Source organism: Panthera pardus, unplaced genomic scaffold (genome assembly GCF_024362965.1).
Source record: "Panthera pardus isolate Hobbes unplaced genomic scaffold, ASM2436296v1 HiC_scaffold_24, whole genome shotgun sequence".
Taxonomy (NCBI): domain Eukaryota; kingdom Metazoa; phylum Chordata; class Mammalia; order Carnivora; family Felidae; genus Panthera; species Panthera pardus.
This window is the reverse complement of record NW_026526810.1, coordinates 102884594-102896744: the sequence shown is the minus strand read 5'-3', so window position 1 is coordinate 102896744 and position 12151 is coordinate 102884594. Positions and strand designations below refer to the sequence as shown.

General features: G+C 40.7%; 1 protein-coding gene across 3 annotated transcripts in view; it reads right to left on the bottom strand.

Annotated features, from left to right (window-relative positions):
• PPP1R36 (protein phosphatase 1 regulatory subunit 36) overlaps positions 1-12151 on the bottom strand; it is a 44773-nt gene that overhangs the window by 28921 nt on the left and 3701 nt on the right. For 2 of the 3 annotated variants that reach the window (XM_019451565.2, XM_019451566.2), the window contains exons 3-6: positions 4804-4890; positions 3938-4035; positions 3764-3830; positions 1238-1336 (exon numbers count right to left, since the gene is read on the bottom strand). In XM_019451565.2, coding sequence (XP_019307110.1) covers positions 1238-1336; positions 3764-3830; positions 3938-4035; positions 4804-4890 — 351 coding nt within the window. The remainder of the gene's footprint in view (positions 1-1237; positions 1337-3763; positions 3831-3937; positions 4036-4803; positions 4891-12151) is intronic. The other variant, XM_019451567.2, reaches the window with a different exon arrangement.

Genomic DNA, 12151 nt, shown 5'->3' with positions numbered 1-12151 from the left:
CTTCCTACGTAGCCTAAGAAATCTTGTTTTCTTCTGTAATATGGAATATAATTTTGGTCATATCTATTAATTTTCTTAATTCTTAGTTTTTTTCATTAGATGCTTACAAAAGCCCTAGCAGGAGGGCTTTTAAGCATAAAGCAGGTTTTAAGCATAAAAAGCATAAAACCAAATATCTGTATCTGCCCTGTCCAACATGGTAGCCATGAGCCACGTGTGGCTACTAAGCACTAACTGTGGTTAATCTGAACTGAGGAAGTAAGTGTCAGATTTCAAAGATTTACTACAAAAAAAAAAAAAAAAAGCAAAGTATGTCATCAATAACATACAATAACATACAATAACACTGACTACATGTCTCAATGACATTTTTGAGTCACTGCATTAAATGAAATACATTATTAAACTTAATTTCACCTTTATCTTTTTTAAGATTTTTTTATTTGTAAGTACTCTCTAAGTCCAACATGGGATTCAAACTCATGACACTGAGATCAAGAGTTGTATGCTCTACTGACTGAACCAGCCAGGCACCCCCGCCTTTATCTTTTATGTTTCTTAAATCTAGCTACTGAAAAAATTTTAAATTACATATGTGGCTCTCTTTATATTTCTACTGGGCAGTGCTGGTCTATACTATCTGGAATATTTTGTTGTTAGAATAACTATTTGAATTATTCAGTGAGCTTTAAAAACTAATGAACTCCTCCCATGTAAATATTTTAGCATACTCCAAAAATTAAAAAATTTCCATCATCTCTATTACTCAGCCACCAAAAAGAATGAAATCTTGCCTTTTGCAATGATGTGGATGGAGCCAGAGTGTATTATGCTAAGCGAAATAAGACAGAGAAAGACAAATACTGTAAGATTTCACTCATATGTGGAATTTAAGAAACAAAACAGATGAACATACGGGGGAGGAAAGGAAAAATAAAATAAGAGAAAAACAGTGAGGGAGGCAAACCATAAGAGACTCTTAACTAAAGAGAACAAACCGAGGGTTGCTGGAAGGGAGGTGAGGGGATGGGCCAAACAGATAATAGGCATTAAGGAGGGCACCTGTGATGAGCACTGGGTGTTATATGTAAGTAATGAATCACTAAATTCTGCTCCTGAAACCAATACTACACTGTATGTTAACTAACTTTAATTTAAATAAAAGCTTGAAAGAAAAAAGTCAGTTTTATTACTGGCAATGATAAAACTTTACAGCGCACTGCAAAGTCCTACTTACACCATACAGCTTTTGGGTTTCTTTTCCAGGGCTATTTTTTCCAAGTAATGAGATAAATAGTACAATAATGCCATGAGGAAATTGTCAAGATTCTTATTCCTATGGGGAGAGTTAAAAAAGAAAGAAAGAAAGAAAGAAAGAAAGAAAGAAAGAAAGAAAGAAAGAAAGAAAGAAAGAAGAAAGAAAGAAAGAAATGAATGCTGACATATTTCAAATATAAAACTTCTCATAAAAATACATGGGCACATGACATAAGAATAAATAGAAGTACATGTTATCATGCCTATTACACAACTAATTTACCATTTAAAATTCTATCTACTGGGGCACCTGGGTGGCTCAGTTGGTTGAGCATCTGACTTCAGCTCAGGTCACAATCTCATGGTCCATGAGTTTGAACCCCGCGTCGGGCTCTGTGCTGACAGCTCAGAGCCTGGAGGCTGCTTTGGATTATGTGTCTCCCCCTCTCTCTGACCCTCCCCCATTCATGCTCTGTCTCTCTCTGTCTCAAAAATAAATAAATATTTTAAAAAATTTTTTTAATAAATAAATAAAATAAAATTCTATCTACTGAGGCACCTGGGTCCAACTCTTGATTTCAGCTCAGGTCATGGTCTCATGGTTCCTGAGATCGGATCCCATTCTGATCAGCAAGGAGCCTGCTTAGGATTCTCTCTCTCCCTCTTTCTCTCTGTCCCTCCCCTAGTTGCATAGTACGCTCTTTCTCTCTCAAAAAACACAAACAAACAAAAAAACTTAAAAATTCTGTCTACTATACTATTGAAGATGTAAGAAATCGGATTTTTGTAACCAAAACTTTTTGGGAGGTCACACGCTAAACTATAGTTTTGTTTATTAATTACTTTTCACTTTTAATAAGTTTTTATTATACAAATAATATTTTCCCATTCTTTAAAAAATGTACACAAATGTGTAAAGTAAAAAGTCCTCTCCTCCCTTGCTAGCATCCTACTTCCAAGTGGCAGCCGCTGCTAAGAGTGGCCTGAATCCTTTCTACACTTTCCAAAGCATAGACAATTACATAGAAGGTCTTCCCCCACCAACACACCTACATACACACGCATGAATATATGCCTTAAATTTTTCTTTGGTAGCAAAGAAGATAACGCTGTACACACAAGTCTTTGCAACTTGCTTTTGTCACTTACCTGCTTAGCATGGACCTCTTTCCTTGATACTATGGATCGATTTTCCTCATTCTCTTAAACAGCTGGGTAAAATATTCTATAACTCACAATTTACTTAAGTAGTCCTCTATTGATGGATATGTAGGTCTTTTAGAAATGTTATCAATACTGCTGCAGTAATTGGCCTGATGGCCACATTTCTGAGTAACTTCCTCGGAGTGAAACTGCTAGGGCATAGTGTAGAGCATATTAAAGTTTCATGGTTTTGCTCGAGGAAAAGGTTGCATTGATTCACAATCTGATTTGTTTAAAAACTACTGTGGGATGCATGCAGCAAAGGCAGTCCTACAAGGAAAAATTAGAAGCCTTTGTCTTCTTTCTAAATACTCTTACAAGATTTTTGCTACTTTCTTTCTAGCAAGTGGAAATTCTTACTGACATTCTTTCTTCAACTATACCTTGACAACAGGATGAACGTGAGCACTGCAGATTTTTTTCCCACGACATTAATATGTCCCTGTCCTAGGGTGGGTTCTCCCAGAAACAGACTCTGAGACAAAGACGTGGGATGTGCGCACAGGAAACATCAGTTGTGGGGTAGGGAAGTGAGACAGGAAAGGGAAGGAAGCCCACAAAGGGGGTGGTTAACAAGTTGGTTATCCCCGTGGACAAATGTAGTTCAGTCCTGGCGGGGAAAACTTCTCAGAGTTATCTTGACGGATGAAAGTTAGGATCTTTTTCTACCAACACTCCCTCCTCGCACAGCACTGACCGAAGGGACACTGACTCCCTAGTGCTCCCAGCTTGCCCTGTCGTCGTCGGGAGGAGTGTGCCCCTGTTGTGGAATAAAGCCTAAGGTGTTTGCCACAAACAGCCTTCACTAAATGTAAGGGAACCTGGGAGGGCTGCCAATCGTTGGGAACTTCTCACTGAGCACGCTCAAGTGCGGCACCCTGAGAAGCACCCTCCACCCACAGGCACAGGGAGACACAACGACTTCCGATTTCATATGTGAAGAAACAGGCTTAGAAAGGTCAAGAAGCTTCACCCAGAGTCACACACCTAGTATTTGCTGGGGCTCCAAAAACGGAGAAAATGGGTCTTTAGTAAACGAGTATACCCTCTTACTATTATATAAACATAATGTAGTCTCTATGGGACTCTTCATAACATGCTATCCATTCTCCTTGCCCTAGGGCTTTATTTTGGGCTGTTGTGACTTCCGGCCTCATCGCTTTGGTCTCAGTCTGAGGGGATGGCTTGCACAGAGCCAGTCCCATGCCCTTTCTCCAAAAACCAGATTTGTTCGCCATTTATCAGGCGGAATTACTTTGAACTAAGGATGAAAGATATAAAACTTCTCATGAGCACTACATACCTCATGAATGTTGTAAAGGAACAGATCCGCTGCATCTCATTATCTTGTAGTAAAAACAAAGCAACAACTGAAAGGAGCAAAGATGGACAATTGAAAGAGGGACAGAGGGACAGAGGGCGGCCTCAGAGGTTCACCCCCCATACGATATGTGTGGATGATGAACCAGCTACTCACATTTAGCATCATGGAGCGTCACGTTGCCCTGCTGACCTCGCTTCTCTAAGGCTTTAAGTGACTTATCGTCTCTTGAAGCAAGCTTTTTATCCGTCAACCTGTTTTGGAATGTAACAGTCTCTAGCAGTGACTTGAAAGATTTCAACTGTATGTAATTGATCCTGAGATGCATGAGGCTTTTACTATCAAGTAAGGAGAGCCTGAACGTCAAAACCCAAAAATGGGTTTGGTTTAATGTAGGAGAATTTTGGAATGCATTTTATTAAACATTATATTTACCATGCTAGGGTTAGGAGAAATGCACACTACCTGATAGAAAATGTAAATGCCAATTCCATCCAAAACAGATCATTTAGATCATCTATTAAGATCATGTATTTATGGTGGAGCTACCATATTCAGATTAAAAAAAAGAAAAAAGTATAGGGGCGCCTGTGTGGCTCAGTCAGTTGAGTGTCCGACTATTGGTGGGGGCCCAAGTCATGATCCCAGAGTCATGGGATTGAGCCCCGTGTTGGGCTCCACACTGGGCATGACACCTGTTTGAGATTCTCTCCTTCTCTCCCTCTGCCTCTCCCCTGCTCACTCCTATGCACACTCTTTCTCTAAAATAAAGTAAAAAAAAATTTGTTTAAGTATAAAATGTTGAAAATTTGCTAAGAGCCAAATTATCACCGGGATACATTTACAGGGGCTGGTATAACTCCTCCCACAATTGTCAAATAGGGCATGTTCTTTCCTTAACGGGTATCTGCATTTCAACCTCAGATAATGGGAATGACATTTTCTTAGAGTTTGTAAACACTTGAGTCATTCTGCTAAGAGGTGCTATCAGCAGCACTGCCACAGTTGGGAAGTGAAGGTACCTGTCTGAAGCCGGACCATCAATTTCAGCAAAGTGTATTGCTTTGCCTTTCTTTCCTTTTTCCTTGAGTTCCACTGCAGGTGTAAAACTGTAATAGAAATGAGAAAATTAGGAACCGAACCTTCCCATGAAGACTGATGCTATCACAACAGTAACTCATGGCATCTCAGGACTAGCATATGTCATGAGTGGAGAGTGAGGAGAATCTTGGGCACAGAGGTCCTCAATTCGTGTATTTACATATGGAACAACCATCTAGAAAAAAAGATGAACATTTCAGACTTTATATTCAGCCTCTATGTATCAGCAGCCTCCAGAATACCACCATACACGAAACATTTCATTCTGAAGATGTTGTAGTAACTTCACAAGAAACAGAAAGCTCACAGTAAGTTTGGAGAGATGTTTTTATTTATTGAGCACTTGTGCACCAAGTGCTTTTAGGCACAATCTTAGTCCTCACAGCAATTCTATGATTACTAGTATGATTACTCTAATATTACTCGTATAGCCATTTTTACACATGAGAAAAACTGAAGCTCAGAAAGAGGTAAGTAGCTTGACCAAGATCACTTAGCATGTGTCAGAGCCTGGATTGGGGCCCAGGATCTCTAGCCTCAGAGCCATGTGCTTACCTACCAGGCAATCCGGCCTCCCGAGCAGCATCTCAGTTGTCACTGCTGTGGACTCTTGTAAGGGCCTTGACTATCTCTTGGTAGGTATCGGGACCCTTTACTTAACTCAGGGTGTCTTAAACTCTATAGTTGTACAAACATTTACTAAGCAGTAATGGGGCTAACAAGGGACCACGACGGAGCAACAAACATATACTATGAGGCCACACTCCGTCACACATTGCTCTGACATTGAAAATAAAATGGTGGGGCGCCTGGGTGGCTCAGTCAGTTGAGCGTCCGACTTCGACTCAGGTCATGATCTCGCGGTCTGTGAGTTCGAGCCTCGCGTCGGGCTCTGTGCAGACAGCTCGGAGCCTGGAGCCTGCTTCGGATTCTGTGTCTCCCTCTCTCTCTGCCCCTCGCCTGCTCATGCTCTCTGTGTCAAAAATAAATAAAACATTTTTTAAAAATTTATTTTTAAAAAGAAAAGAAAAGAAAATGGTGCCTGTTAGAGTCAATGCACAGACCCTTAGGAATATCAGCAAATGCTGAATAGAAAAACCCAGAAAAACATTTTTAAAAAAATTTTTAATGTTTATTTATTTTTGAGAGAGAGAGAGAGAGAGAGAGAGAGAGAGGGAGGGAGACAGCATGAGTAGGGGAGGGGCACAGAGAGAGGCAGACACAGAATCCGAAGCAGGCTCCAAGCTCCCAACTATCAGCACAGAGCCCAATGCAGGCTCGAACTCACAAACTCCGAGATCATGACCTGAGCCAAAGTCAGATGCTCAACTGGCTGAGCTACCCAGGTGCCACCCCCCTCCCCACCCAGAAAAACGTTTTGTAGACCAGCAGGATGTGGTTCCTGCCTTATAGAGCGTGCATTTTCTCAGAGAATTGTGGGGTCTACCAAATACACTGGTTTGGAAACCCACCGTGGATTACGATTTTTATTTTTCCGCCTGAAACAATGCCACAATAACACAACCCAGAAGCCTAATCTCTGCCCACAGTTTCTTGTCTTTCTGCTTACGTGTAGGTGTAGTAATAGAAGCACATTCACCCAGACTTTACTCATTCTCTAAAGATGGATATCAATCATATATATTTTCTTTATCTCCCTGTGGACACAACAGTTTTGTGTGTGTTTTTTAACAGTTGGGTGTTTTTGTTTTGTTTTTTGATGCAACAGTTATAAAACAACTTCATCTGAAAATTTTCTGGGATTGATGTTACTCACAAAGTAATTATTTTACAGAAATACCTCTCCATGGCAATAATAAAGTTAATCTGTTTGACTCTGTCTTCTTCCCGGAGTTTCTGCCAACCTCCTAGCAGTGTTCGGGTTGTAGAAGAGGTTAATTCCTAAAAGCATATACATCGTGTCCCCACAAGGGAATGATTCTTTGCATTTTTCAACTTTTTTTTTTTTTTAAAGATAATTGGCACCAGGGGCGCCTGGGTGGCACAGTTCGTTAAGCGTCAGACTCTAGGTTTCGGCTCAGGTCATGATTTCACGGGTTCGTGAGTTCAAGCTCCATGTCAGGCTCTGTGCTGGCAGCATGGAGTCTGCTTGTGATTCTCTCTCTCCCTCCGTCTCTGCTCCTCCCCCACTTACACTGTGACTCTCTCAAAATAAATAAGTAAATAAATAAACAAACAAACTTAAAAAAAAAAAAGACAATTGGTACTGAGCTGGTCAGTGGACGATTTCTAAGGTTTTCATTATTTCTGGTGCTCCTCTTATCCGCGGTCTGCAAGGATTGGGTATGCTGGGAAGGTATGCTGAACTACTGAGGGCGTGGGTGGGTAAAAAGAAATGGAAGAATATCAAATGTTGATGGTGGCTACTGCCAGAAAGAGACAGGGGATCAGAAGGGGCAGAGAGGTGAAATGGTGACGAAGAGATCTACCTTCCAATCTGTATACTTCCATATTATTCGAGTTTTTAAACAAGAACATATTGACTTATTACCTGCATAACTAAGAAAAAGTTGATAGAGGCACATATAAAGAAACACTATATGGTTGATATGTTATATTGACAGACCATTTATTTATTTTTTTCAACGTTTTTTATTTATTTTTGGGACAGAGAGAGACAGAGCATGAATGGGGGAGGGGCAGAGAGAGAGGGAGACACAGAATCGGAAACAGGCTCCAGGCTCCGAGCCATCAGCCCAGAGCCTGACGCGGGGCTCGAACTCACGGACCGCGAGATCGTGACCTGGCCGAAGTCGGACGCTTAACCGACTATGCCACCCAGGCGCCCCGACAGACCATTTAGACAGTCTTTAACAAAATAATCAAATCCCCCAAATATCCTGACATTTTCTAATGGCTCCTTAAAGCCGTTTCTCCTTGCTAGATGCCTTGTGCAGATTAGTACCTCCTTCTTTCATATAACCATCCTAAACAAGGACACAAAGTTTTTTTCACATTTTTCCTTGGATCATCACATGGTTTTCGCCACTTACAAGCCATTGGCTGTTAACTTTCCTACCCCACGCTAAGGAAGTCACAGGTCACCAGCCCTCCCAGGGTTTCTCTTCTCTCTAGAAGAGAAGATAGATATACCCAATAAAACTGCTGTCTCCTGCCCTTTTCTCAGTCTTATCCCTATAATTCAAAGCGTCCTGCCCTATTTGCCTGAGATGATTTGAGATGAGAGCACCTTAAAATAAGACACTGAGTGCCTGTCCTTAGCCAATAGTCTGACATGTACTGCTAAACCTCTAGTCCTTATTCTCTGACCTTCGGACATGCCTTCCCTACTTCACGCTTGTCTGAGTGGCATTTCACTTGACTGAAGTCATTCTCTACCTCAGCTAGTGGGAAGGATTTCTCTCTCTTGAGGGCCCTGCTGTAGCTCTACAGGCAGCCTACGCTCACAGTGCATTTGAAATCACTAGGAAGTGTCACTAGTAATAACTAAAAGCTGTCCTTTGAATTGTACCTCTGATTGGCTGCCAAACAGCAGTCTGAGCTCATTCTGTGCCCTCCCGCGGTCTCCACCTGGCAACCCCGTTAGAATCTGCGCCTTTCTCAGACCACATTTTGTTACATTTCTAATATTACAACATAATCATGTCATTTCCCTTTGCCCTGAAATAAGTGAGGAAAAAAAAATCTTATTTTCCCCTAGAACCCACCACTAAAATGCAGAGGGTTAGACCACTCTTGGCTTCCACACAAATTAGAGCTCCTCAGTTGGTTATTAGACTCTTCTCTCAGGCCATTATGAAAGATGAGAGAAGTTCAGGCTTCTGGAGGTATAGTTTCCTCAGCTGTATGTCCTCAGGGGAGTCAATGACCTTGGCAAAGACTCATGCAAGCAAGCTGCTGGTTCTCTCCCAGCTGTGAGTAGAAGGGGTAGGACTGCTGACACTAAGTCAGGGAGAAGCCTGCCTCATGGGACAACCCAGAGGTGGCCTGTGAAGAAAGTTATTCCCTCTTTAAGAAATAAGCAATGGGGGTACCTGGGTGGCTCAGTCGGTTGAGCAGCCGACTTGGGCTCAGGTCACGATCTCACAGTCCGTGAGTTCGAGCCCCGCGTCGGGCTCTGTGCTGACAGCTTGGAGCCTGGAGCCTGTTTCAGATTCTGTGTCTCCCTCTCTCTGACCCTCCCCTGTTCATGCTCTGTCTCTCTCTGTCTCAAAAATAAATAAACGTTAAAAAAAAATTAAAAAAAGAAATAAGCAATGGGCATGCATGCTGATGAATTATGCAATACCCTCATTTACTCCTCACAAGGCATTATGATTTCATTTTATAGACAAGGGAACCGATAATTAGCGAGGCTAAGTAACCTGACAAATGATAATCACCTAGCAAGTGGGAGAGCTAGGATTTGAACCCAAGTCTTCCTGCAAACCACTCTTTGAGGTCTCTTCCTTAACTGCCTATTAAGAAATAATGCCTAGGGCACCTGGGTGGCTCAGTCAGTTGAGCGTCCCTCTCTTGATTTCAGCTCAAGTCATGATTCCAGAGCTGTGGGATCAAGTCCTGTTTAAGATTTCCTTCTCTCTCCCTCTACCACCCCCACCCCTACTCGTGCATTTGCGTGCTCTCTCTCTCTCTCTCAAAAAAAAAAAAAAAAAAAAAAAAAAAAAAAAGAAATAATGATCATCCTTTCCCTACCCATTACTGTGTGTCCATTTCTTGTGTGGAGGTTATGGATATCCTGTTTTATTCTGATACAGTTATCCCTCTCGGGCTACTGCCAGTGACAGAGACAGCAAGGTCTTCTCTGAAGGGTAAGATTTCCAATGCCACAGGAAGAAGTCAAACTTTCACTCTTCACAGATGACACGATACTCTATATAGAAAACCCAAGATTCCACCAAAACCTGCTAGAACTGATCCATGAATTCTGCAAAGTCCCAGGATATAAAATCAATACACAGAAATCAGTTGCATTCCTATACACCAATAATGAAGCAACAGAAAGAGAAATCAAGGAATCAATCCCATTTATAATTGCACCAAAACCCATAAAATACCTAGGAATAAACTTACCCAAAGAGGTGAAAAATCTATACATTGAAAACTATGGACAAAAAAAAAAAAAAAAAAAAAAAAAACAACTATGGAAAGTTTATGAAAAACCTGAAGACAACACACACACAAAAAAATGAAAAATATTCCATGCTCCTGGATTGGAAGAACAAATATTGTTAAAATGTCAATACTACCCAAAGCAATCTACATATTCAATGCAATCCCTATCAAAATAACACCAGCATTCTTCACAGAGCTAGAACAAACAATCCTAAATTTGTATGGAACCACAAAAGACCCTGAATAGCTAAAGCAATCCTGAAAAAGAAAACCAAAGCTGGAGGCATCACAATCCTGGACTTCAAGCTGTATTACAAAGCTGTAATCCTCAAGACAGGATGGTACTTGCACAAAAACAGACACTCAGATCAATGGAACAAAATAGAGAACCCAGAAATGGACCCACAAACGTATGGCCAACTAACCTTTGACAAAGCAGGAAAGAATATCCAATGGAATAAAGACAGTCTCTTCCCCAAATGATGCTGGGAAAACTGGACAGCAACATGCAGAAAAATGAACCTGGACCACTTTCTTACACCATACACAAAAATAAACTCAAAATGGATGAAAGACCTAAACATAAGACAGGAAGCCATCAAAATCCTAGAGGAGAAAGCAGGCAAAAAACTCTTTGACCTCAGCTGCAGCAACTTCTTACTCAACACATCTCCATGTTGCTAGAGAAACCAAAGCAAAAATGAACTATTGGGACCTCATCAAAATAAAAAGCTTCCGCACAGAGAAGGAAACAATCAGCAAAAGTAAAAGGCAACCAACGGAATGGGAGAAGATATTTGCAAAGGACGTATCAGAAAAAGGGTTAGGATCCAAAATCTATAGAGAACTTATCAAACTCAACACCCAAAAAACAAATAATCTAGTGAAGAAATGGACAAAAGACATGAATAGACACTTCTCCAAAGACATCCAGATGGCCAACCGACATATGAAAAAAATGCTCAACATCACTCATCATCAGGGAAATACAAATCAAAACCACAATGAGATATCACCTCACACCTGTCAGAATGGCTAACATTAACAACTCAGGCAACAACAGATGTTGGTGAGGATACGGAGAAAGAGGATCTCTTTTGCACGGCTGGTGGGAATGCAAGCCGGTGCAGCCACTCTGGAAAACAGTATGGTGGTTCCTCAAAAAATTAAAAATAGAACTACCTTACAACCCAGCAATCGCACTACTAGATATTTATCCAAGGGATACAGGTGTGCTGTTTCCAAGGGACACATGCACCCCCATGTTTATAGCAGCACTATCAACAATAGCCAAAGTATGGAAAGAGCCCAAATGTCCATTGGTGTAGGAATGGATAAAGAAGATGTGGTGTGTGTGTGTGTGTGTGTGTGTGTGTGTGTGTGTGTGTGATGGAGTATTACTCAGCAATCAAAAAGAACGAACTCTTGCCATTTGCAACTATGTGGATGGAACTAGAGGGTATTATGCTAAGTGAAATCGGTCAGAGAAAGACAAATATCACATGATTTCACTCATATGAGGACTTTAAGATACAAAACAGATGAACATAAGGGAAGGGAAGCAAAAATAAAATGAAAACAGAGAGGGGGACAAGGCAAAAGAGACTCTTAAATATAGAGAACAGAGGGTTGCTGGAGGGGTTGTAGGAGGGGGGATAGGCTAAATGGGTAAGGAGCATTAAGGAAGACACTTGTTGGGATGAGCACTGGCTGTTATACCTAGGGGATGAATCACTGGAATCTACTCCTGAAATCCTTGTTGTACTATATGCTAACTAACTTGGATGTAAATTTAAAAATTAATTAATTAATTAATTTTAAAAAAAGATTTCCAGTGCCACTCATTCAGGAAAGAAACCAGGAACTGAAAGGTTGAGAAGAGTAGATACCTGAATGCAAATTGAATATATGATGATATAAAGAAATTACCATTTCCATTTGTAAATGCATAAACAGTAAGGTTTATTTTTTAAGAGAGTGCTTATTTTTTGAGATAAAGACTGAGATATTTATAGATGAAATGATACGATGTCTGGAATTTGCTTAAAAATAATCAAGAGGTGGAGTAGATGGGTGTGGATGATATGAAGTGGATCTTTTTTTTTTTCTTTCTTTTTTTTTTTTTAAATGTTTTCACCGTTTTTTTATTTTTATTTTTGGGACAGAGAGAGA